Here is a 26,981-nt window from a genome sequence, read left to right on the forward strand (position 1 = left end):
CATCGGACTGTAAAATTAGCTCGTCTTAATTTCGGCACCGCATTTTAAAATTTCGATGGAATACGCGGAAGGGAACAGAAGCATGGTGGCGCTGCGGACTTTGGTTTCCGCGAAGGAAAAGTTAAATTATGCAGCTGTTAGCTTTCGCTGAAAACAATTACGTTCCGCGACCACTATACTCCGTTCGTACCGAACTTGAAGATGTCCGAGTGGAAGAAATCGGAAGCGCCATGCCCGAGAGCACGCCGAGACAAATATGCGGCGCGCAAGACATCTCTACTGGACCATGAAGCAATGGTCGACGGACACCGATTGGTCGGTGTGCGTTGTTTTATTGCTTCATTATTCATCCCGACCAGACGGGCTTCGGTCGAACCCTCGAGTTCATCTATTCGGCCAACGCAGCCTGCGAACAGGGCGCGAAGAACCCGAAGCTCTTATCGACGGGAGCTCGGCCATCAAAACGAGCGAATGGCAGGCAGTCACGCGCACGTGCCTCCAGTCGGCTGCAGTCGCTGGCAGCGCGTGTACCTTGGGTGTTTCATGCATGCCGATCATTTCCCGATGCCTAGTAATGCATAACAGATGCTTTGGACATCACTGATGACGTACTGCAGGGTGTCGTAAACGACCAGCGGCCGTCCTCGGAAGCGAATCCTAACAGGTACTGCGCGGTCATCCTCTTTGGCGATGAATCAGCGTATTGATTGAATAAAGTATGTTGTGTAGATGGCTTCGTTGTAGAATTTTGCTTTTAAGTTTCATTCACTTCAAAAGCTAAGTGTCAACCTATCTTCCGGATTGAGCTTAATTCCGGATTTTACGGCAGGTCACGTGTGTGCCCCGTTGCTGCACTCACGCAAAAGGTAGCCAGTTTATTTTTGTGGCATGAGGCAAGGGATAGCCGGCTTACGCACTAGTTGTCTGTGGCTATGTAGGAAGCTGCAATGATTTTCTTTGATTTGTGCTTTGCTTGATGAAACAATACAATGTTTATTTTATCAACCGCCGACCATAAAGGCACACGGAGCGAAACTCCTCCTAAGCAGTAAGGAAAAAGAAGAAAGCAAGTTTTCGCTCCTATGTATGAAAAGTCTAGGAGACGTAGCTTATGTTCGCTTCGCGTGGTATCAATGGAAGTGTTCAACCATCATATGCGTGGTGGAATCTATTCAATTGCCACTAATCCACGTCCTCAAGCTCCACGATTTAGTTCCTCTGCAACGAGCCTCCTTTGCATGATGACAGTATCGTCACGGTGCCAAGCATTCGCGAAAAGGATTTCAGGAGTCATGACGTGAAATTCCCCTCAAAAAGGCGACTACCGAAAAATTAATGCCCAGCAGGGGTAGAAACACTTCAGGCAGAAATAATGAAGAACGGAGAACTTCTCTTCATCTCACGTTTATTTTTCCCTCTCTCTCTCTCTCTCTCTCGAATACTTTCTGGCAAAATGTAATTTGTGCACCCTGAAGCAGAAGTTCAAAATTCGGGCCTTGACTTTATTTTTTCTGTCAGCTTTTACCTGTTCATTTCAGTTTTCGCAAGGGCTGCACACACAACGTGGCGTTTGTAAAATCCTACGAAAGTCGAAGAAATCGCAGCGCTGTTCCTTAGTGCCGTCTCGAGCAGTATCCTCTAAACGGAGTAATTTTAAGTAGCTCGTAAATCGGGTTTTCTGCGTAGTTGTACTCTCTTCTTGTTTAATTTGACATTCCCAAGTGATTATTTTTCTCGTAAGCGCACTTTTTGGCCGTGAACGTGAAATATCCGCTCGCTTCCCCGTTAAAGCCCTCTTGACGTCTTGGGAGAAGTGCATTTCCTTCGTTTCGATTTCATTCGCTACAATTTATGGATGGCTGCTCTCTTAATTGTAAAGAAAACGAACCTATTCAGCTAACTTTCGCTTATTCCTTTTTTGTCCGTCGGGAATGTGAACTACAAGTTCACCATAACTTGGACGCAATGTGCTCGCGCTTATAACGAGGAATGTACGAACGCTTTCTGAAAATTGCGTCTGCCATCTGCTTCGTTCATTTTATTTATTCATTATGTTTAATATTTTTTCACACACCAATCTGCCACTTTATTTTTCTAGCCTGTTGCGTCTGTCACTTTAGTTTGGAGTGTTTTGTTCGAACGTGAGGTCTCACAGGAGTAATATCGGCGCTTGCCAGACTCGAGATGACATAGGGGAACTGATCGATACTTTCGATTCTGAATGGTAAGGGGCGCGTAATAGCGTGTTTTAATTTCAAGTTCCTTTTTTCACATTACGGCCTCAACTTTGCACTGAATGCGAAGATGACGGAAAACCTTATTAAATTATTCATTAAAGAAAGCACTTGTGCCTTCTAGTTTAGCGTCATAATTTTCGTGCGTACGGAGCACTTCACGTATAGGATAATGTCGCCCCAGTATACAGTAAAAATCTTGTGGAAGGCCCTTAAACAGAGAGTTCAAAACGGTGTAAACAATGAGAATCAAAGTAGCCTTTCTTAATTCTTGATCATGTGCCGGATCTTTTTTATTAATCGCCTGTAGAAGATGACGTAATTATCATAATTTAGCTAAAATTCTTAGAGACTGACATCATGAAACGCGCGAACAGTTTTTTTGAGAGAAATAAAGTAGCTGGCGGCCCACTTGCTGAAAGGATGCATTATAATGCCATGGAGCTAAGTGAGTTAATTTCGTTCCAATTAGGGCCGATTCAACTTGCTCGAAAGGTCAACAAACAATAACTTTCACGAGGTCTCCACCTGTAAATGTATAACAATAAAAATTTCGCTCGGAGCGTGGTCTTCCCATAATATTCCTCACGCACTGTAGGATAACTTTAGGAGTGACGTCGGGGTGGTTCCTGGTGTGATTTAAGGGTCGATATGCAGAACGCAGCCTGTTAATAATATGAGGCTTCTCACGAAATTAGCACTTACTGGCTTGAATCGCGCTACTGCAACATGTGCCAGAAATGACGAAACGTAATTTTGTCAGCTATAACATTTTAGGGACCTTATTTTTTTTATCGAATATAGTTTTCTTGTTTAACGAGCACGCTTCAGTAAAAGGAAAAACAAAATTGTACAGATCAAGAAACGTAATCATGCCTTAGGCCGAGGCCATCTCTACAGTGCAAAGATAACAAAGGAATGTCCGGCACATGCGGCGTAAATGCAATTAGCACGTTCTGTCGTATGAGTGAGGGGCTGTCATAGGTGACAGATCTTGAGCTGTACTTCGAACACGGCTTCGTACGCATGTTTACTTCTGTGCGTACTCTTTATCCAAGCTCTCTTACCCACAATAATAGTCACCGTGTGGAGAAGCCGACTTGCGCCATTGGCGCTTGTTGAGATTTTGAAGCTCGCACTATTCCAAAAAAAAAAAAATTTTTTTTCCGCACATGTAAGCGATGTCACCGCTACCTTTATTAACAAGCACCGCATTCTCTGTAACTTCCGCGTCAAACGTTCTCAGATAATACACATGTCGTATGTGGTCCGGTGGGCTTCATAGGTTAAGTATAATGTTATGAGCCGTGTGGCTCTTTCGAACGTCATTATAATAAACTGCACAAGTAAATGAAGGTCACAGAAACGTGAGATATTTTCTCTCAAATGTTAACGGCATCGAAATAAATGGTACATTTGACTCGTGGCCTTTTGCGCGCTCTAGAGCGCTATTGATAGTGCTGTGTACATTCGGGTGGTCGAAATCGAGGACCCGAAAACACGCGCCCGGTTTATTCGGAGCTCTAGGCTCCAGCTCAGAGCGCTCGGAATCGCTCCCAAGGCGGAAGCACCATCGAGATACGCCACAAACTTGATCACGTGACTATTCCGATTGCTCTGGGAGTAGCTAGCATATTCCGCTGGAGCAAGTATTTTCTGGCTGCTATTTCTTGAGGGCTCTGCATCGCTGCAAACCTGGTTGGAGCTCTGTAGGAACCAGTCGAACGTACATAAGACGTTTATTTTGAGGATTGTGTAAATAAAATAAATTCTGGGATATTACGTGCCAAAACCACAATTTTATTACGAAGCACGCCGTATAAGAGGAGGAGAGGGACGGTGAGGGGAAGTTCGGAATAATTTTGACCACCTGGGGTTGTTTAACGTGCTCCAAGTGTACGGCACATGAGCACTTTTGCATTTCAGCCGTATCGAAGAATTCTGCAGTCCGATACTGCAAGCGGGCGTCCTGGAAGTGCATTCCAGGCTCCCAAGCTAACGCCACCTGGACCGAACACCTTAACTATCAACCTAGCCAACCAACCGCATAAGGTATTGGACTGTAAGGACCAGCCAATCAACCACACAAGGGAGTAAATCATAAGGGTACGAGGGTTGCGGCACGCTCAACGAGAATTTTAAGCCTCCCTGCGCAGCAGCTTGTAGTGCCACAAGCTTACAGCTGACAACGACTATGGCGTGCGGGGAAGAGGCTCAGTAGTGTGATAACTGACCGCAGACGCTAAAGCAATGTCATATATCACCTGCAACATTCCAAGCGGCGTTTTCCCCAGTAAACGCAGCAATTTCTTACGCTTCTAAATAAAGAAATGAGGTAGAAAAAGTCAGTAGCTTGGATTGAGATGAAGAAAACCGGAAAGCTCCAAGTTGTTTTGTTGCTTACTAGAGATCTTTCAAGGCAGTTCAACTGAATAAACGAAAGCGCGTATGCCTGGGAAATACAGGTATTTAGTTGTTAAGTCTAGTAGACCACTTTCGCTCAGAACTTAGCATGTCGCTTCTTATTCTTGATAGCTGACACAAGTTCCGTGCTGACGTTGCAACAACCTTTAGGGTGTTAAAGTGATTAAACTGTCATTTACTAACATAACTTCGAGCTTCTGCCTGCTTTCGCAGTTAAAAAATCAATAATTAAAGGCCAGACATTTCTAAAGCATGTTTTTTTGCGTGCTGCTGTACATTCTTTGTGTGCAGATGCTAATACAGCCCATTGGAGCGACAATTATACTGCATATTCCTAGTTTATTGCTGCTGATTGCCACTATTGGCTTAACACCACAATCCTTATTTCTTTCTTTCTTTCTTTCTTTCTTTCTTTCTTTCTTTCTTTCTTTCTTTCTTTCTTTCGTCCTTTCTTTCTTTCTTTCTTTCTTTCTTTCTTCCTTTCTTTCTTTCTTTCTTTCTTTCTTTCTTTCTTTCTTTCTTTGTGCGTGCAGATGCGTTCGAGAAAGCGCAGTAGACGTCCAACGTCATGAAGCAAAGGGAATGTCCGGCAGGGTGCGTCACGTGATAATTTCCAAGCCTTGTCATATAAATTTTACAGGTATCTGCGTGGGCGAGTGCAGCTTAGATACGCCTCTCGCATTGAGGAGTGCCTCAGGAGAGAAGCTCTCACGTGACATTCCTTAAGGCCTACCACTGACCAAATAATGCCTAGAATACCTCAAAAAACCACGTGTAAGGCGGAATGTTTAAAGAGCCAGCGTGCTTAAGGACCCAACAAGTGGGACAAAGAAGGGCGGGGGCAGCGTCACAGAACGCTATCCTGACGACGCTGGCAGCCGCGCGTCGTATTTCCTTATAAATTTTCTTAAATATGTTTTCTGTTTTGTGAGCTAAAGGCTATTGTTTCGTTTCATTCAATGTCAATGACAATTTGGTTTTAAGTTTTCTCAACACTGCGCGCTCGGATTGCTGCAGCCTAAGCTTAACGTATCACTACATGGTCAAATCGAACGGACACCTGCCTTCATAAGCGGACCGGCGGCGAGCTCACGTCAGCGCCGTTAATATGTGCTTATAACTGCGTAACATCGCGTCACCGGTTTTAATCAGATCTGCAATAAGAAACTCCTTTTCGATAAGTCGTATGAGAGCTAATTCTCTTTCACGCCTAACGATGAGATTATTGCTTGCGAATCCTGCGCCCCTAGCTCTAAACATGTCCAATGCCAAGTAAAGCCCACCTGACGGTCGAAAAAGATGTTTTTTTTCCGGGGTGTCGTATTTCGCGGGGCTGCTTTCATTGGATCGGGGTCTTCGTCCCCGGTGCCAAATTAGGTGCGACAGCGCAAGTGCACACGTTGACTTTCTTCCCGCACGACAAAAGGATTTCCTGGGAAACGTTCGCTCGGGTAACATTTTTACTTTTATTTCGACATACTTTTATAACTTGCCTGTCTTCAGAATCTCTTTCTTCGTAATTCCAGCAACGAGCGTTAAAATCCGCGGAGAGAAACACGATGTTTCCAGTTGTGCTGAATAAGCCGGGGGGCTTACGTTATCGCTTCCGTCTATCTTTTTTTTTACGTTTTCTGTCAAGGATTGTTTAAGCCCACGCTTGTTAGAGTGAGAACGATGAACGCTGACGACACTTCATGAAAATTACGTTTCAGATCTTCGTTGGAATATATAGTCGTTTATTTAAAGCTTTGTTTAATTGAAGCACTCGAAAAATCTCGTTGAATTGTGCGCACGCGCGTGGCAGCAGAAATCTCTTTATAACCACCCTCCGTCACAGCCGCTCTTAGGGCTTATTAGGAAGAAAGATTTCCATCCGCGCCGGCAGACGCCATTCCGAGGCAGCAAATGACTATGTTCTCAATAGAGTTTGCTACCACCTCATTCACAGAATAGTTGGGTTAAGCTGCCGAAGCTTCGAAATTGAGATGACGAGTCCCGTTTACAGGAGTATCGTTTTCTGGACTGTGTTGATTCGTTAATGTCGTTTTTCGGTACGCGCGTGTCGGATAAGATAAACCTCTTCTCGGGCCTGGAATGCTGAAAGTGTTAAAAAAAGTTTGCTAGCAAAAAAAAAATATAGACAGAACTCTGGTTTTGCTATCGTTCTCCCACCGTGGGAATGGCTGTTAGTACACCGATTCGCACCCATCTTTTCTTTTGTGGCTTCAGACATTCCTGTGACATTATTTATAACGCTTTATAATTCAAAAATTTCAAAGCACAAATTGTTTCCTAAGTGCCGCAAAACAGCTAGTATTTGTGTACCTAGGCTATCAGTGTTAATTTTTGCTATTGTAACGTAATATGTTGTTAACATTGTCGCATAATTTGCAAAGTCACAAAGCCATTTGAAGGCAGAAGCGTGTGGTTTAGGAAAATGCATGTCGTACCATGCCGGATGCATCACAGTGCTTGTATCTCCCATAGTTCTCCCATCGTTGTGTCTCCCATAGCGCCAGAGCTTTTACTGAAAATTTTTGTACGAACCTCTAAGAAAAGGCGTGTCAACCAAAGTCGACGATAATGACAACGTCTACATACAAACTGGGGCATTAAAGATGGCACAGTGTTCTATAATGGCATAATATTTCTTGCATTATCTGACATTTTTTTCTTCATTTCATTTTTAAATCTTTCCTTTTCTTTTTTCTGGGCCCTGTATTTTTTTTTTATTCGTGTCGAGCTTTCGGCAGCAGGCACTAAGGGTCTTAGAGTCAAACTCTTTTTGCGCCATTTTCACGAGAACGAACTGTCCGCCCCGGCATCGACGGCGAACTGTGACTTGTTCTGCTTTCTGCACAGCGGTCTGCTGAGCCCGACGTTTTCTTGTTGCAGCCACGCGCGTAGCTCTACGATTCGCTTCTTCAGCAGAGGTTCGTACCTTGCGAGGAGGTGCCATAAGGCGTACCGAAGTGCAAACAAACGTATCGAGACTACGCGGCACGCATGTCACATGCCTCGAGACGTGGCACGATACGATGCAACTGCCGCGTGCCGTGACACCTGGTGGAATACAACGCAACTGCAACGCAAAGTTGCCACGTGTAGACGCTACGCGGCGCACATCTCACATCGCGTGACAAGTGGCAAGGCACGGTGTGCTTGATGGATGGATGGATGTTATGAGCGTCCCCTTTGGAACGGGGCGGTGGCTTGCGTCACCAAGCTCTTGCTATTATACTGCCTAAAGTCCTTCCTAGGTTAAACAATGAAAAAAGAAGAAAAACACTATGAACTATCACGCCCAAATTTTCTGATCCCCTATTGCGAACTGTGCTTTCGTACGTCTCCGTATTTTGTCGTTTCCCTACTTTTCTTCCACCAATCCTCCAATCGCCTCTTACTAATGCCTATTGCGGACATGTTTGCTTTACCACTGCTCCCGCGGAACCCAAGGGCTTCAAGTAGGCCAGTGGTGCCTAAATCGACAGCTGGGTTGGCGTCTTCACATTCTAATAAAACATGCTCCGTTGTTTCCCTAGCTTTACCGCAGCAAGCACCATGTTTCTTCTTCCCCCTTATATTTCGCTTTATAGGTGCGTGTAGGCGCACGTAACGCAACCGCTACATGGCGCGCCACCTTGTGCAAGCACTTGCAACTGCTATGCAAAGTGTGCACGTATCGACGCTACGCGGCACGCATCTTACATTGCGTGACTCCTAGCGCGCTTGAGCGCCTGTATAGGGCGTGTTTCCGCAGCAGCTAGCAAGCGCTGGCGTGACGCAGATACGGGCCGATAGCTCCACCGCCAGGACCATCGAGTGCGTTTACGACGGTCTCCTATGGAGCTGCTCCTTCAGCTTACGCTGCCACTCTGCTGCGTGTACCGCGTGGGCCTGTGGCATTTGCTTTGTTTTGTAAAGGGGGGGGGGGGTAGGAGGAGGTTGCAAGAGGCCATAGAGGTGGGTCGTGTGCAGTCTGTGGTGCTGTGTGGTTAATTCTGCATTATACTGGCGCTAATTAGGCCTATACGGTTAATTTTACATACTCATCTTAATTGTTGTGACATAGATTTGTTGCTTTCACCCGCCGCTACGCAGACGCCGTCGGCCTGTCAAACACCTATGATTGCGGACACTATGAGAGGCCTGAAATGTTAGAATGCATACTAGGCGATTGCCCAGCATATATTCTGGAGCGAATTACGTTGGATAATTCCTTAGCCAACGCTGGCAGGCAACCAGTGTGGGAGGACGCTATTATCGGCCCATGGCCCGACACTGCAACTTCAATGCGGACAACCAAAGCGCTCTGGAAGTTTGTGCATGACACGAAACTAGACGAACTGCTCTAGTAGGACCACTGTATAAAATGTAAAGTTGACCGGTTTTTTAACAGTACCGCACGAGCGGTGACTGGCCGCCCGGTCAGTGTATTGTAACCGCGCGAAGCGACGAGATCAGCAAGAGTAGCGCAGGCGCACCAAGTTCACTAGAAGACGTTATGTCCGATAAGCCAGGGAGCTTGCGCCGAGTTAATCGCGCATGGGCTGTGTCGTGTACATGGAAAGAGCTATAGCAGACGAAACTTGCGCTTCCAGTGAACTTCGCGCGCATGGGCTACTCTTGCTGATCTCGTCGCTTCGCGCGCTTAGAAGCCGCTGACCGGCCGGCCAGTCGACGTTCGCGCGGTACAGTTAAACAAAGGGTAGACTGTGCATAAGCACTCATCACTTCTCACCATCATCGGTCCCAGCACTTTCACTTCTCTTCCCTATTCTCCTATGCAGAGTAGCAGACTAGAGCGCACTAGCTTTGCGAAGAACCTGGATCCATCCAAGTGGTGGCGAGGACTTTGCTGTAACCAGCCCTTGAGCCCCTTCGCCTTTCGCGTACTGCAGTTTCCCCCCTTCTCCTGCGGCACGTGAGCAAAACTGGTCCAAGTTTGGAGATGTGCGCACGAAGCTGCGCAATAGGCACCCAAGGGATCACGTGCAAAAACTTGTGTACGCGCACTCGAACCTCAATGTCCGAGGGGCATCGCGCGCGTCACAGCGAGGCATCCACGCGTCAGTCGGAAAGGAATCGGACGCAGATTGATACAAATGTCGGTCTTGGCGCTTTGGTGCGAAATCAATGCCTTCGCGTGAAATCGCGCCTGGATGTTGAACCCGGAAGCCCTGCTGCGACCTTTGTATTACAATAATCTAACAATTATGTTATTGTTCAGTGTTGGAGCAACAAATGTGTTTTTCATAGCTCTGTGCGCCATCGTCTTTCTTTCTTTTTTTTCATTTTTTTGTATTTCTCTGAAAAACATAAAACATCAAAAAAACCAGTTTTTTTTTTCACGTGCCTCAAAATTTAACGAAATTGCACACCTCTATCCACTGGACACGCGTGGTGCATGCGTGTGGAGCGCTGGAGGGCATCCATAGACGCGCAGTTCATTTGGTTGCCAAATCGACGAAGCCAAATGGAGCAGGCACCGTCGCTCCCCTCTCAATCCACCCTGCCGGGAGCCAGGGCGGCGTTCTGGCTTCCGCTACTGGCACTATCGTTCTGCGCACATGACTCCGCGCGTATCGCAATGTAGCGCACACATTGGCCTCAGCGGAACGGAGTGTATGCGCGTCCACGTGACTCTATATCTAATCTTCTTTTTTTTTTCATTTTGCGATAGTCTCCTGTACCATCGACGTGTTATTATACTGTAACTTCGTGGTTGTCGTTCTTGGTCATCGCGCCAGCGTTGTGACACACCTGGTTTCTGCCAGAACGCTGTTCTAGCGGGTGCATCATGAATTGTCGCTCGTCCTGCTTCGCACCGCGTCACCTCGGCGTATTGTGACGACACCGCGTGTAAGACAAAACTGACTATTTTTTTTTTGTAACAACCTACCTGACGCTGCGGCGAACTGTTTGACAGTGGATTTGTTTGTGAATTGTGTATATGTTTCTAATTTTGATACTTTATAGCTTCCCGGTGTTCACATTTGTTTCAGTTCTTGCTGAAATTCAGTTTCGTACTGTTATTCTTGTACTGATTGTTCAACGCACTCCCGCGCGAGTCCGTAAAAAAGCCCGTAGTGGTGCGGGGACAGTGATTACGGCAGCTGCTTCGTCAAAGTACATCGAGTTATGCTGAAGTCAAGATGGTAAATCAGGTTTTTTTTCCAGAATGGCGCTATTACAGTTTGTGGTGCTCACCTTTTTTCACCTCAGCCCTCCGCAAGTGGCCAAAAGTTTTAGGTCTGCGCCCGCTTCGCCTGTCTGCCACGCGACGTCACAAAACAGCGAAATACTCGCCACCTCAAAGTGACGTGCACGCATTACGTATGCATTAATATGCCGAAAAAAAAGCATAATTCTTTTTCGGAATAGCCGGAGGCTGCCCCATTCCGAAATGAATGAAAAATGGCTGCCCGCCGATCGCTCAGACACTGTCGATGTCGGGGAGAATGGATTTATTTGCGTGTAATTAACTTTTTTTTTGCGTGGCAGTAACGTTGTCAAGCCCTTTCGGCACGTACACAACATCGCTCTGCCAAATTTTCTTCGCTCAGAATTCTCTTTAACGGCATTTTTATCCTCCCTTTGGACGTCGGCGAAATTTTCTACCAGACAGCAGAGCTAAGCAAGCAGAAGCGGTGCAATCACCGACGCCGACACTACCCTCCTCATCCGGGTACCTACTTTCACTGCGCGAGCTCCGCCCCACCGAACCCCTCTCCACTTCCGCATGCTCTTCGCCTCTAGTGAGCCAATCAGAAAAGAAAAACCTGGCAATTGAGGCAACGCTATTCGCCTTGCAAGCAAACTAAAGCCACCTCCTATAAACGAGGCGAACGTTTCATTGGCCTCTTCAAACAACGCTGCGAGTGAGTCACCGCCCGATCACTGCGTTGGCGGTGACGTAAGTTTTACGTCAGAAGACTGGAATGAAACCAGATTTGAATAGTTTTGCGCTATAGGGCTCCTGGTGTATGTGTGAACGCTTGTGCGATAACTTCGTGAAAATTTCAGCACTAACGCAATAAATGTAGTTAATTGAAATAATTAAACAATGCCATTAATTTATTCATCTCGAAGGTGCGGGGACGTGGTTGGAGGAGTGGAGGTTACGTGCCAGAACCACAATATGAATATGAGGCATGTCATCGTGAATGACTCCGGAGTAATTTTGATTACGTGGGTTTTTTTGACGTGCACCAAAGTTTGCGGTCCGCGAGCTTTTTTTTTCTTTACATTACGCCGTCAGCGGATGGCGGACGCCGCGACAAGGATCGAACCCGTGACCTCGAGATCAGTCAACGAAAAGTCGTAGCCACTGCTCTAGAACGGCGGGGAATCTGTACAATTCTATGCTGTTAAACCCATTTATGTTGTCAGCTCTTGGAGTACCTTCGGTAGTGGCAAAACGCAACTTCTACCCCTAAATGCTAGATGCAATTAGGACATTTTCACATGTTGTTCCTTAAGGAATCGGCTACGTGATGGCCTACCCACCGTTCCTTCAGTAGCGATATAATGACGAGAACACCTGACCTTTCGCCGGAAGACGGAACGTAGAATAAAAGGGGGAAAGCTGCGTTAAGGCCTGCTGAAAGGAAAGGGTATTTTGCCGCAGGTCGACATTTACTAAATCTACGCGGACACAAAAGGCTGCGAAACAGTCGCTTGACCGGAACGCGTAGCTGGAACGAGCCCCCGTGCGCAGGCACTTTGATCCTAGAGGAACAAGTAGTACGCTTGGAACGAGCAGCTCGAAAAAAAAAAAGTGCCAAAAGGGAGATGTACAGGTAATAAATTACGCGCTCTAGACTTTTTGTCACTGGTTTTAAAAAAATTTCTTAGCGCCTTTTTCTTTAACAAAGAATGTTTCCCATAGCATCAATACTCAGTCGGGTTTCGGATTTCGAGGGGATTCTCTATGCAAATATATCTCGTGATTGCCTCTGAAACACTTAGTTTCTTGCTTTTCCCCGCGCTTTCGCGCGTCCACGCTACCTTTTGTTTTTTAGCTTTTCCTTTCCCTTCGCGCATACAAAGTGCGCTTCAAGGAGAAACCGGATAGCGACAGTGAGCCTTATCCCCGTAGCAGCATTTACCTTCTTTGACGATGTTCGGAAGCAAACGACAGACAATGCAAATTTTGGCACGCTGCCTCTTGTGCCTCTCTATTGAGCCAGTAATGATATGCTAACGAGGTACGCGTCGGGGTGCGGCATGAAAGGTGCTCAGCGCCGATAGCTCGCGCCTTTAGAAGAAAAAGAAAAGCGAAGGATCGGGTGATTTGGGGGCTTCGGGGAACACGCGTGGCCGCAGGCTGACATTGCGTAATGGAGGTGCTGAAATTGCCAGATAACGGTGCTTTAATTTTGCCGCTGATTGTTGTCCCCTCTCGCTGTACGCAAGCCCTGCAAGGATGCTCGCGCAGTCTTTGTGAAAAATAAAAGAACGCCGCCCATATCTCGCCTCAGTTACATTGTAAGCTTACAGGGTTTCGCAACCACCTCTTCATCTGCGTTTCCTTTTTTTTATTTTGTTTCGTGACCGAGCATGCTTCGTCATGCACTTTCTCTTCTCGTTTAAAGCGAGTAAGCGCTTATGCTATGAAAGGGAACACAGGCTCCTATCGCCGCCTTAGTTCGGTGTTTAGGATGTATGACTGTTGTTAGCGCTCGTGTTCCTCTTGCCTGATAGGTAAATCTCGAGTGCGAATGGGCGTCACTTCAGCCCCATGACACACTTATGCTCAAAATGCGTTAAACTGCAACATTTATTTATTTGTTTGTTTATGGCCGTACGCTCGCAAGCTCTTGCATCTTGTCAAGCCCATAAACGCAATATGGCGACCTTAACTGAGCACCGCATTCAAGCGCGTTGCTCACTCATCCGCGCGTTGTTGCATCCCAGCTTAATGACGTGCGTACGAAACGGCGAGGTGAATATCCATTCTAGCTGGCACGCCTCTCCAAGGGCGGAAACTTGTTCGGTTCCTTATATGCTGCTCTGGTGTCTGTGCGGTCGAGAATCTTAGGTACGCGGGCGTACATGAGGCTCCATGTGCAACATTTTGTCTGGGCTGACGAAGTACTCGCGGACTGACAAGAGCTGCGCGGGAGCAAACTTTTCTTCGCCATAATAATAATGAAAAAAAAAACATGCTACACGACTGTCACTTTCTCCGCAATCCCGTCACAGCTCCCAATGCGCTAACAATGTGCGAAGCATCGCACGGACCAGCGGCCTTGTGCTACAGCGCTGTCTTTGAATATGAACGACCACGAAGCTTATAACAGGCGGTTGCTTCGGTCGCTACTTCTGATCTGATTATAATGTAGTGATTATAATGCACGTGCCAGAATGTAAGAGTCAAGGGTTAAGGCCGAATTTGACATTTCCCTGTCGGGATCTTCCTGTGCAGAGATCCAGCGTGTACAGAGCCAGAACGGCAGCAGCGCCCGGTCCTCCCACACCTGGGTGCCACCGGGACCTCTCATGGACATCCACAAGGGGCGCTCCGTGCGACTCCAGGTCCGCGTGCAAGTGCCCGTGAAAGACCACCCGAACGTAAGCGCACCATGTCTTAGCAAAAGATAAAATTAAAAAATAATGGACAGATTTTTACGCAGCAGAAATAAGCACTGTATGAAAAGCAACTACAGGTTACCTTAAGAAACGAGAAAACGAAAGAAACCATCGAAGAGTATTAATATACACTACGATTAAGTGTTACAGTCGAGCCTGTTTATAACCGATCGGCTTTATGCGCTAAATATAGTGCGATATGTCAGGAATTTAGATAGACCCAAAATAATCGATGCCTCCGCTGTACACCAATGTGTTACCTCTTATTAAGGCGAAGCTTTCCTGGGGGAACCCTTCTGGACATTCCTGATCACAGCTGCTCGATGCTGCTGGGTGCAGCTTCTGCCGTGCCCGATAGCTTGTACTGACAAAAGAAATTGAATTATCTTCCTGACGCAGGCACCAAAGCTTGGCCCCGCAGCATAGCAGCGTGATGCCGTAATCGCCAGGCTGCAATTTCACGTGTACTTTGGTCGTCATCTAGCACATTGAGAGGATCGCCGCGTGCGTCACATTGCGTAACATTGGCGCGCGAGAGCGCATGTGTGCGCGCCAGTTTCCTTTACGTCAATGATGGAGGAATGAGAGTGGGCAAATACCATTTGATGAAACGCTCCATCAAAGATTCGCTTCACAAAGATTCCAAATGTGCGTTGGATGTGCACAATTCTTTTTGCTGTCCTTTTAAGTAAGAATTGCCGTTCCGTCTAGGCTCGTTACATGCCTAATGACGACAAAATTGTTGCCGTGACATAACTTGGTTGATTATTACTTTTATTCATGGCTACATTTCTCGTAATGTGGCTGTGAAAAGAAAATTAGCGTCAACCCGAATTGTAGCACGAAGCTACAAATGAAACCTATACAGGCTTCTCAGAAAAAAAAACCTCGGAGTTGAAGGAAAATTCGATTAGTGGGCGAATAAATGGATAACGTCGTTTGATTCGCCCTTGCTCTGAGATCGGCTAGCCTCCTGGTTAGCAGAAATATTAGAGCGACTGCCCCGGTCAAGGCGTTGGTCCCTTGTTCGAACCTCGGACCGGGACGAATTTTTCAACTGCGAAGTTTTCTTTCTGAGAAACCTGTATGGGTTTCCTTTGTAGCTTCGTGCTACGATTCGGGCGGATGCCAATTTTTGCCGCTTGTGTACTTTCCTCCACCTTGCGGGCTTCCGCAGAACTGATTTGTCATTTCAATGTCGCTTTTTTCTTCTTCTTTTCTTTTTTCTGCGTATATAGTTCAACTTCGTCGGCAAACTGCTGGGACCCAAGGGCAACTCATTGAAGCGGCTTCAGGAAGAGACGCAGACTAAGATGGCCATACTCGGCAGGGGCTCTATGAGAGACAAAGCAAAAGTAAGTGCGCTCACGTTTTGTTTACGTGACCTTGTCTCTCAGCCCACGTTCCTATCAACTGAAGCCTTATATACCATTGTTTTTCTAATCCTAATGACCCAAGTACATCTCCAAATAAGCATGACACCAAATTGTAATTCCAATGCGCCTAATAAGCCTTCAGTTTTTCTGTCATGCTTTTTCTCACCGCCGTACTTCTACTGGCTGACCTTGGTTAGAAGAAAGAAGAAAGAATGTCTTAAAGTCCGATGACTAGGATTACGTTGTGGAGTAATTCTTTATCACAACATTTCTCGCCTCGTCTTGCAGAGTGATATGCTTCAATAGTATCATGTATAGTTTACTTTCAATATTTTCCCCTCTAATTATTGAAGAAAAGGTGCATTGACTGATGTGACGCCCAAAAGAGGTACCTGTTACTTAAAGCAGCTCTGCAAATACTCTCATGAGCTCTGCGCCGCGGCCCATACGTACAACTGGTGACCGGCATGCAATTACACTACCATCAAGCGGTGAACAAAAGCCATGACATAGGGCCTCAGCAGGTACCTGGGCACTGCAACATTACTGGAAATGAAAGTGCCCACAAATCTGCCGGTGAGGCACATGGAGTATGTGAAAAGCACCTCGATACCATTGTCGAGAACGGATTCAACGCGGAAACTCAGCGGTTTTTCTCATATTAGTACTCCAAGAAACGTCGAATACGCCAGAGTTCGCCAACCGGCGCTTATATCTCATAGATCCACGTATGATATTACAACATTTACCCGGTTTTACTCGACGTGAGGTAACGTTACTGTGATGACTGTGACTAGGAGTTTCTATCACGAGCGCCTACTCACTCCTAATTGGAATGGCGGACACCGTCGATTGCAGCACGTGTAGTGTTGAAGAAACGATCAAACATATCTTGCGTGACTGCGCGGCACTGAGAAGACTGCCCTCCGGACAGCTTTAGAGCAATTGGTAGTCAGGCCTTTCACCGAAGAGGTCTTCGTATGATGGCCTCGTGTGCCTGCTATGTACAACGCCACAAAAGCGCTGCTGCGTTTCTTGTAATACACCAGCCTATTTGATCCCTTGTGGTTCACTCGGTGATGAACGCTTGATTGTGTGTGTGCCAATGTAAAGTGTGAACTTGCTTATTCATTCTCATCTTTCAGTGTCCTTTCCCCAATGCAGCGTAGCCTCCGGGCTCCGCCTGGTTAACCTCCCTGCCTTTCACCTCTGACTTCTCGCTTGTCTCTCTATTATTAAAGCTCATATTGTGCACTTCAAACCGAAGCTCCTTGAAGTTCCTCTTGCTTGTTTCTGTCGCAGTACATGATCCTTCACTCTTAAGCTCAAGTAGTCTCGAAAGCAAATCACGTGGGAGTCATAGACCTCAGAATTTCTACATAAGTTCGAATGTGACATAAGTAAGTTAACGAGATTACTTGTCTCAGTAGTTTTGTTAGACCATGCTTTGAATTCCGCATCACCTAAGTGTCATTCGGTAAGCAGTTTTGCCTACGCCATTCATAAAAGTGCCGAGTTATACTTGGCCCCAGTTATTGGATTACATCGTTTGTTCTGGACTTAAAACCACAATGCATCTTATAGCATGCGTGACGTACGAGATATTCGACGATTTCCTGCAAACATTGGTGCCTGAATTTCGTTAGACCTCTGCTGTCATCGAGAACGTTCAGATTCTACAGGTATTGCGCGAACGATCGACGTTTCATCTCGTTCTGGCTGGCGTCCTAGGTCCGAGCAATAATGTAAACGGAAATCGCACGTAGGGAAAATTTGATGAAAATAATGAAGTTGATACGCGAAAAAGCACAGACGACGTGGTTAAACTGATTTATAAGGAGCTACTCAATGCGGATTTGGAGAAAGCGCCTACTGCCGCACCCATGAATTCGCTGCAAATGTCTTGTTCATTCCTTCCAATTTTCTTGAGCTTTACTTTTTCTGTTTTGTCTCATGCATGCATCGGCGTGTCGGACGTGCTTCTTCTTTGGCGTTCTTCCAGGAGGAAGGCCTGCGGCAGCTGAAAGACCCCAAGTATTGGCACCTTCACGAGGAGTTGCACGTTGAGGTGAATGCATTCGCGCCGCCGGCTGAAGCATACAGACGCATGGCCTTCGCCCTGACTCAGCTCAAGCCCTTTCTTGTGCCCGTAAGTACGGCAGCGAGGACGTTGATCGTGTTTTTTTTTTCTTCCCTTGATTTTTTTTTCAGACTAGCAGCGGCTTCACTTTGATTAGAGGAAACTATCTGTTCTCTTGGGTCTACTTTTTTTCACTGTCGTGAAAGAAGCTCATCATGCAAGGCCTGTGAACGGATTTTGCTAAAAGCTAACATCCATGAGCTAATGAGAGAAGAACGTTACGCCATATTACTTTTTTTTTCGAATGAGAACTGTAGTACTTGAAATGACTGGCGTTTGAAGCCATGAGGTGTTTCAGCGAACATTTCTTTCCAAGCCGCTAAATTGGCTATCCTCCTCAAGTGTCTTTTATGCATGCATGGTGCACTTAAGACATACGCGTGATGAAAGTGCGAGGTGTATTCCCATTTGTATTCTGCTTGTGACTGCTCATAGAGAGAGCGCGAAAACTCTTTAATGAACTCGACAGAATTCTGCTTACGTGTTACATTGCGGGGAAAAAAATACCGCGGACCGAACGACCTTCGAGGAGGATGGCGCGAAAATAACAAAAAAGAAAGCAAGAAAATATATGATCATGGTGTGTAACTGGTGAGACAAAGGTGATGGTGTTGACGTACGCATAGTGGAGCTTGTCAGTTAAGCCAGTGTGTTGAAGGCATGAGAGTGAGTGAGTGAATGAAACAACTTTATTCGGTCCGCAATAGGCGCGACTAAACACAATGTCACCTGGCTAGGCGGGCGAAAATAATATTTAAAGCTTTACGTTTCTTTGAAGAAGGCTTGAGACGTGGTATGCTTCCTAGCTCTAACGATTTTTTGCAAACAGAGCCAGTTGTACTGAAATAATAACATGTTACGGCTCTGTAAGCTGCTTCAGAAAGCGAGATGGCTTGCACTAACATTTACTTCATCGACGCCCACGACAAATCATTCCGAACGCAGCAGTCGTTAACGAAAGATGGCGCTGACGCGTTCAGATGTGCTCTTGCAACATTGTGTGACACACTCGATGTGGCGCTCTATCTTGCATAGAGCTAATATTTGCTCTGTTTGAAGTTTCGAATCCTTCAAACGAAACAAGGCTCCGTCGACAGAATTAGTGATCCGTAGTTGCAAAATGTGCCAGTAGGCTTGTGTGGAAACTTTTCTGGTTACGTACCATTCTGCATACCGCGGCCTACTCTAAGAACATAACGGTTGCGGCAGCAGGCTCCTTTCGCCGTGCGCTATATATACCATGTCATATATTTTAATGAAAACAGATTTTCTAGAAATATGATAAACATGGTTTAACCACTGCCACAATGTTTCTTTTCGCAAGCTGTTCTTTGAGCACAGCGGACACTAGATGGTCCAGCAGCCGTCGTACTCGGTTTCGGGTATTAGGAGGTTTGTTAATTAACTGTTTAAATACTGGATTTGACGCCTGCATTGCAATAGCAGTATGAGGGGAGGACGCCACAGGTGGCAAAAGCAATTTGCGCGATTTAAAAAAAAAAACGTCATCATTTCTTGAGATCTTGGTAGAGAGAAATTCGCATTTTTTTCTCTACAATACCGAAACAGTGTACGCAAACAAAGCTGGAAGCACTGCTTACGTCATTTTCGACGCTTTCATGACGTAGAGAAACTCGCGGCGCTGGCCTCCTGAGGCGTCCAATCTGTCGCCACGTGCTTGTACGGCGAGCGACTGTAGATCGCCAAGGCATGGGGTGTCTCCCAATTATGGCCAGCATCGGAGACTGTCTACGTAGACAGCTACGGAGACAGCTGAGAAAGCTTCGAGGCTATATAATGGAACGCGTTTCTAGCCGTTTGGAATATGCACGGAAGACGCTTCTGAAACGTGACGCCAACTAGCAGCGAAAAGAAAAAAATTGATGAAAGCACATATTATTTCTGTATTTTAAACCATTTGCGCCTGAAAACCCATAAAAGCACGATATAGCTTACATTAAGAGCGTGGGATCGCGCGTCTACGTTTCCTTGTGCGCAGACAACCTTCCTGTCTGCTTTCCAAGCGTCCTTCTAAGCCGCCATTTTGTTCGAACAGGAAAGTAACCTGCATCGTTATTGACTTCGATGCTGTCTTTGCGAAGCTGCCTACTTTGACGTCTTCATGAGAATTGGAACGAGACATAAGGTGATCGCTGTCATTTTGCCATCTAGTTAGCCGTCTACAGCGAGTATTGGAACAAAGCCATGATCTGCAGGAGATAGAATGATAAGAGTTCCACACAGTGGTCAACCCGTTTATTAATGAAACTAAAACCAGGCGGGAAGCATCACGTGGGCAGTAATTCCTTCGAGTGTCCACTGTCGGTATCGAAGCGGGAAATTTGGTGGACGAACATCTCCACAACAGATAGTGTTTTTAAAAATGCGTAAATTGTTCTTGCCTCCTGAGGCGCCCTTCTCCATTAATATATTTGCAACGCTGGCGTTAAAAGAAATACGTAAACTTATTCAACAAAGCTCGCTCATTAAAGGAGGGACTGCGGCGGCTACTGGGCTATGCTAAAAAAATGGATAGGGAAGAAAGCGTCATCGCGTTGGCTAAGTCCTATTTCTATTTTTAAATTCGTTTGCATTAAAATTGATCACTTGGCTTATGAAAAACTAGTCTAAATATTTGTTGATCTCGGCCATAACGTCGGTGCACATGTTTCACGCGCTTATAGATGATGGTGCTTTACTGTAGCTGCGCAAATATATCAACCAACGTACGACTTTTGCTTCTTGCGAGAGTATATTGAGCTTTCAGAGCTCTTCAGCGCGTCAGATTTACAAGAGAGTACGAGAATGCAAATTTGGGAAAGTTGCAAGCTTCGTCCATGCGGATAGAACAATATATTTTACCTCAAATCCCAACTCCCTGCAATTTTTTTAGGATAATGTTAAAAAGTGGGAAATATTTAAATATTAAACAGCAATGCTTGCCTGTTCGTATAGATTGGGAACTTTACCATGTTAAATGAGAACTGTCTGATTTTTTCGCACACTTATTATCTACACGTTGCGAGCGTCCATTGTTTTGATCGTGACATTGCACTTTAATGCGTATCTGTACTTCCTGAGCGGAATTCAGTTATTTGAACAGTCACCGAAGACGAGTCTCACTTATATTGTATTTGATTCAAAATTCGATATGCATGCACATATGGAGTCATCGGATCTAACCATTGAATATCGAAACCCCTTTCCTTCATCTTTATTGTATAATTTAGGTATTCGTGCACCGTTGGGCACTATGGGCTCGCGTGTTCGTAGCATTTTCAGAAAACGCCGTCCCGGAAGTTTCCTATAGCGATCGATACAACCCAGAGGGGCTGGGAGGCTGTGATAAGTTACATGTGACAATAACAGATGAATATAAGCACGCTAGTGGCGCTTACGTTTCTAGTTTTCTTTCTATCTTGAGCTTCTTTTCTTTGTTACTTCATTTTCCGAAAACATTTCCTTGAAGGGCCAGATTTATCGTTCTTGTGTCCCTTTTTTTTTTTTTGAGCGATATTGTCAAGGGAAATAAGAACGAGGGGAAGGGGGGCAAGGAAGAAGAGGGTGAGGGGGCTGGCAATAGCACGGCGATATTGCGACAATGGTTTTGCGCCCTGCTCGCCGCCATTGGGATCAATATGCAAGCTCGGCGCTGCATGAGAAGTCGCTGGTTGATGCCTTTCCAGTGTAAAAAAAAATCCTCATTTTGTTTCGTTTTTTTTTTCGTTTCACCGAAACGTCAGTAGCATCGTATGTCGTCGCTCGCTTGAGCTTTCAGAGGAAATAATTGGTTCTCTCCTTATTTCGCCTGCCAATCGATCCATTATTCAGAGCGTCCACTGGTTTCTGCGAGATATTTCGCCTGCATGGAGGCCTCATCGAATGTTCCGCTTTGCGACTCTTATGCAGCAAAGACAGGTGCCGTAAATGTAAGACTTTTCTTGAAAAGAAATCTATCGTAAGAGACTTTTCTTCGTGTTCACCTGCGAAATGAGCTTATCACAGAATACAAGCTATGGTGTAACTACAGGACAATTTACGCACCTAGGCTAACACAAATGCAAGATTCACAATCAGTATTTCACTGGGGCTTTATTCAATCCGCCGACTTTAACGTATTAATCGAGAATATAGACGTCCCACATAATTTGACCCAAAGTTTTAAAAATGAACGGTACTCCGGAGGCGAGTTGAACCGAACGCACAATGTTGGCACTGGCCTAGAGCTACTCAGGCTATTTTTATTTTCCCTCTAACTAGCGGATTACGTATGTTTAATTAATCAACTTTTTAAGTATAGGCTGCATCCCCCAAGTGTGATAGGCAAAGTTGTAGAGCATCTTGAGAAACCTCTCAATAAATTGTTTCCAACACGACATATCTCACGTGGTCCATTTTCCCGCGTTCCAAAGAAAGCCCCGCGAAATGTGAAAAAAAGAATACCACGTGACGGGGCGCTTGCGCACTCTTATTGTGCTGCTCTCAAGTGTGCAATGGATGAACAAGGTGGGCTGTAGTGAGACGGGGCGACATAAAGCCCGCGACAGGCCGTTATGCCTGGTGTAGGTATCTGGGCATGTGGCTCTTATTACATGCTGCTGGCCGATCGTTGCCGAAACGATAATGCGCCTAAGGTCACGAAAAAGAAAAGGCCAAAGCAGCATTTTGATTCTGCTTGAAATAAGGCAAGGGCGAAGCGCGTGGAAAAGATGGAAGGCGATGACGGCTGCTACAATTTTGCCTTTGTACATCAATGACCTTGTTGTAGTTTCTGAATTAAATGACCATGCTACAACTTTAAACCTTGAGGCTCGAATAACAGCGGATAAATCAGACGGGAACAAAACTAACTAATGGTAAAAAGATACCTTGGCTATATTCAAGGAAGCTTACTCCTGTCTTCTCCAGACGATGACTCTTTTCTTACTGGCCCCATCTGCTCTCCTTCTGGCACTTACTGTCTACCAGACGTTCTTTTTTGATCTTCCACCCCGCACGTGCGCATCGCTTCGTGGTCGCAGTGTCGGGTGGCCGCGTCTGGCTTCACACTTGTGCGCCGTGACCGGCGCGTCAGTCCCTGAGAGAGTGCGCCCGCAGGCTGTTTCAGTTTACCGGATGCAGATCATACCTTATGTACCTCGTTTGAACCAATCCCAGCCAACTGCAATATATCCAGTGCTTCTCAGGCGCGCATGTCCCTGCATGTTCCCCACAGTAACGCCAACATCTCGAGACAAGTGTCTCAAAGGTGCTAAAAGCGCATTCGATGCACTGCAGTCCATGGATCAAGTAGTTCTCGTAGCTGATCGCGTCATAGCCTCATGTATACTTAGGGAATACATTAGGGTTGTTCTTCCTGAAACGAATAGCCTACGAGAGCTGATTAGGTGATCTATATGTTCCCTGACACTGTGCGTCGGGAACCCTGACGATGTTACCATGGCGAGTACTTTGTATAGGTAACATTTACCGGAATACGGCGCAGATGTGCCCTTAATCTGGAGCCACTATTTCAAAAAAAAAAAAAAGCAATTTACGTTAGAAAAGCTGCATTTGTTTCATTTACCCGCCATAAAAGGTCGCACAACACTGGGAGTTTGAGCAGACGTTCCTCCAGAACACAGCAGCACAATATTAATGGGATGCACTCTTTCGCTTCTTTGTAATTTCTCAACGATATAAGGGTACATGAAGGCCATAAAGCGTACAATAAGCGCTTGCGGGTTAGAAAATTCATTTAGTTTGACGATATATTTTTTCACATTTTTTTCAAGTTACGACGCAATGTGGGTGCTGTAAAAGAAAAAAAAAATGAACTATTGCTCTCACGTATAACAGGGGCGATTGGTGACCTTTGGCTGAGAATATCATTTGTCGTAATTATGCCGATGTGCGTGACGATGGGATAGCAGCGAGATTAAGTCCCTTAGAACGGAAGGACACCGAGTATGCAAATGTAACTTGTATCGTACACTTCCTTGCGCGTAAACGTAGTCCACTGTTTGAGTAAAGTTGCTGGCGTAGCATCGCGTGAGGGACTCCGCCAAGCCATGTGCAGCCCAATGAAGTGATTTCTCTGGTTTCCTTCATCTGCTGTTCATTACGCCAGCGTTGTGACAGCAAGTCTTCGTGGTCATCGAGTGAAATCTCTTCGTGGTTGCCTGTGCACGCGTCATGCCGTGCTTGTTAACTTATTAGTAAGCGAATGTCTACAGCAGTGTCTACATGCTCTTTTGAGCTTGCATGCAGAAAAGGCATTGAAGATCAACACTAATCACTCGTGCTCTAAATAAACTCTTGGCGTCGATTCCTTCACGTGTTCAAATTCCCGATGTGCCGCTCCCGTCTTTTCTAAGGAGGTCATCCAGAAGAGGAAAAATACAAAGCATATTTAGAAAAAAACTGCGCGTAACACAAATGATACCTATAAATGATGAGCGTACTTTTAATGTTTAACTTCTGTTGATAATGAGGTATCTGGAAACAAAGTATATCTCTTACCCGCTTGGCTTACTCTTCACCGTCCCAGCGCCGTTCGAGTTTTTTCGGAGTCATCGCATGTAAAATGCGCATAGCTATAGGGTCTCCTTAGAACATTACGGGAGGCGGCCGCTAGCGGTCTTTCTCGTTTTCACGGTGGTTGCCCTACTCCCCTTTAATTGGCCCGTAATCCGATTGTCCATAAAGAAGCTCGCCTAGGGGATTAAGCCCGCCTTCAGCGCCAAAGAACAAATACGCGCGTTTCGATCAAATCCGCCTAGGTTTGCCCCCCCCCCCCCCACCCCCTTTTCTTTTTCTTTTGCTACTTTAGCGACTGTACTCTGTCGCTTGCGTCAGTTCCTGTAGTCTCTGTCGCTTTGTGCTTCCGTCGGTTAAAGTATTCAGCCCATGGCGGGCCTCTAATTGGCCACAGGCACTGGTTGAATGCGGCCGGATCGATCGGTGGAACACGATTAGTACGACGCAACGCTCTGTCGTTAATTGACAGTCGGATGGGGCCGCTTTGCACGTGGGCGTCTGCTTCCGACCGACAGCGCTAAGCTCAAATGTGCATCCCTTTGTATGGACTGAGAAGAGAGAGAGAGAGAGAGAAAGGATCCATTGAAAGACCGAGAGGCTAGCTATAGACTTCGTTCTGGCTGGCTATACCCTCCACTGGGGAGAGAAAGTGAGATGACAAACGTAGAAAGAGAGCGTACGGGGATATTAAATAAAATATAGGTGCGCACTAACAAGCTGAGCCGCCTACCGTATAAATAGGTAGCAGCTGGCGTTCACAGAAGGACGGTAGATCTCAGGAACTTGAGTTTGGCAAATAGGTTTCACTTCGGCGCGCAGTGCTCTAGCGGACACTTGGCTTCTAACTTTCTATTCCGAGAGTGTACGATTGCCCAGGCTATCCGCCATTGCGCATGTGACTTCTATTTCGGCACTGTTGCGCCGGCTGACGCACAAAAGGTGGGAATTTCTCGTCGCAGCTGTGCCTGTGGCACGTGGGGCTGTCCGCCATTCCGATGAGGAAGCGTAGGAGTTTGTAAAGTGCGTCGTCCGGCCACGAACGGTACGACACGATCTGCTCGCGTCGTGGTAACCGAGGGAGTAGTACGTAGCGGTGTATCCGGGGGCAACTGGAAGTAAAGGACACATGGTAAAAATATTCGCGTCCCAAAGGGGGCGGTGCACATTAGCAGGAGACATGGAGTGTATAGACAAATATACACGCCCGCGTATGGATTGAGAAGAAGAGTGAGCATAGTGTTGGCCTCAATGGGCAAGTTTCCGCTGTAACTTATTTCAGAGCAAAAGAAATTTCACAGCAAAAGAAAATATCATTCCCGGCACAGGCAGCAGAACAGAACAAAACAGAAAAGCCGCCAAATGCCGCCTTCGCATCGCAGCAAAATTAGCCCATGATGATGATGATGATTTTTGACGTCGGCTTCGAAGCGGAGTGGAAATAAATAGTCCCCTGGTCTGTTTGGTTGACTCAGGTTTTACTACATATATCCCTATTTTGCCTTTTGCCTATGTGTTGTCGAGCTTAGCTTTCGTATTTAAAACATCTAATACTATACTGTACCATTGCCTACACTTCAGGCGTGGTGAAGGCTTCACCTCTATCCACTAGCATTCATGGACATAAGCGTAGTGCGCAGACATTCCCACGAAGAAAGCACTCATCGACACCTCTCGCTTTTTGTGCTTGTGATTAGTTTATTTATGGTGGTTCTGCGTAGTGCAATAAATTTGTCCTGAAGCAAGCGCTGTGCAAGAAGCCTAACATCATGTCGTTTGCCATTAGTGTTCGCCTGGCAAACACGACTTATTCACTGTATGAGACAATAATTGTCGTAGGTATCATAAAGGAAGCTTTATGAGCATATCTAAAGACATTATAATGTGCGTTGTAATAGTGTTTTCCTTTTCTACCATTTGGATCAGGCAATCTGAATATATGTATAGAATGACGAAATTTGGGGGCAGCTTTAACCACTTCAATACCTGTAACTTCGGTCAAGCCTAAAATTTTCTCGTCAAACGTAATGTTAAGCCCTTGCAATTGTTTGGAAAAATGGTAATAAATATCGCTAATACTAAGAATTATTCCTAATTTATTTGTATTAATGAATACGGAAGCACAACTGAACTAAATTAGACAAATTATGTGGCCTATATTCATCAGGAAATTGATTTCGATGACACTATCTACAAGATTTAAAGGCAGAGAAAAGAGGTGCGATAAATCTAAATACACTAGCAGATCTACATTTTAAGGCACATAGCTCAACCAATGGAAGCCACGCTTTCCTTCGTGTATTTCGAACAGGAAAGGCGGTGCTGATAACGTTCTCACGCAACGCCTACTGCAATATTCGCGCATGTCTTTCTTATTTCTGGGCTGGAAATGTACTGCGAAAGGATCTCTCAAGTATGGGTGTTCTTGAAACTAATGTCGTTTAAACAATATTGTTTTTTTTGTGACAAAAATTATACGGACACTGAAGGCGAATTTTCATCATCGGCGTGGCTGCGAAGTTCTGTATAAAGCGCAAGTGCTACGAGATCGCGCTTCACGCTAAGTTTCCTGTGGGTGAGCGGTAAAGCGCGCGAGAGCGAGCGGGAAAATATGGAGGCTTGATGCGCGCCTTTTCTTCCACGGGCCCGATGTTGGAGGACACGTGATCAAACCCTCGCTATGCTAGCGAGGGGGGG

General features: G+C 45.9%; 1 protein-coding gene across 1 annotated transcript in view; it reads left to right on the forward strand.

The window, feature by feature from the left end:
• LOC142592723 (uncharacterized) overlaps positions 1-26,981 on the forward strand; it is a 325,325-nt gene that overhangs the window by 271,825 nt on the left and 26,519 nt on the right. Inside the window, exons 2-4 of the mRNA XM_075704320.1 lie at positions 14,089-14,234; positions 15,491-15,607; positions 17,631-17,777. Coding sequence (XP_075560435.1) covers positions 14,089-14,234; positions 15,491-15,607; positions 17,631-17,777 — 410 coding nt within the window. The remainder of the gene's footprint in view (positions 1-14,088; positions 14,235-15,490; positions 15,608-17,630; positions 17,778-26,981) is intronic.

Source organism: Dermacentor variabilis, chromosome 9 (genome assembly GCF_050947875.1).
Source record: "Dermacentor variabilis isolate Ectoservices chromosome 9, ASM5094787v1, whole genome shotgun sequence".
Taxonomy (NCBI): Eukaryota; Metazoa; Arthropoda; class Arachnida; order Ixodida; family Ixodidae; genus Dermacentor; species Dermacentor variabilis.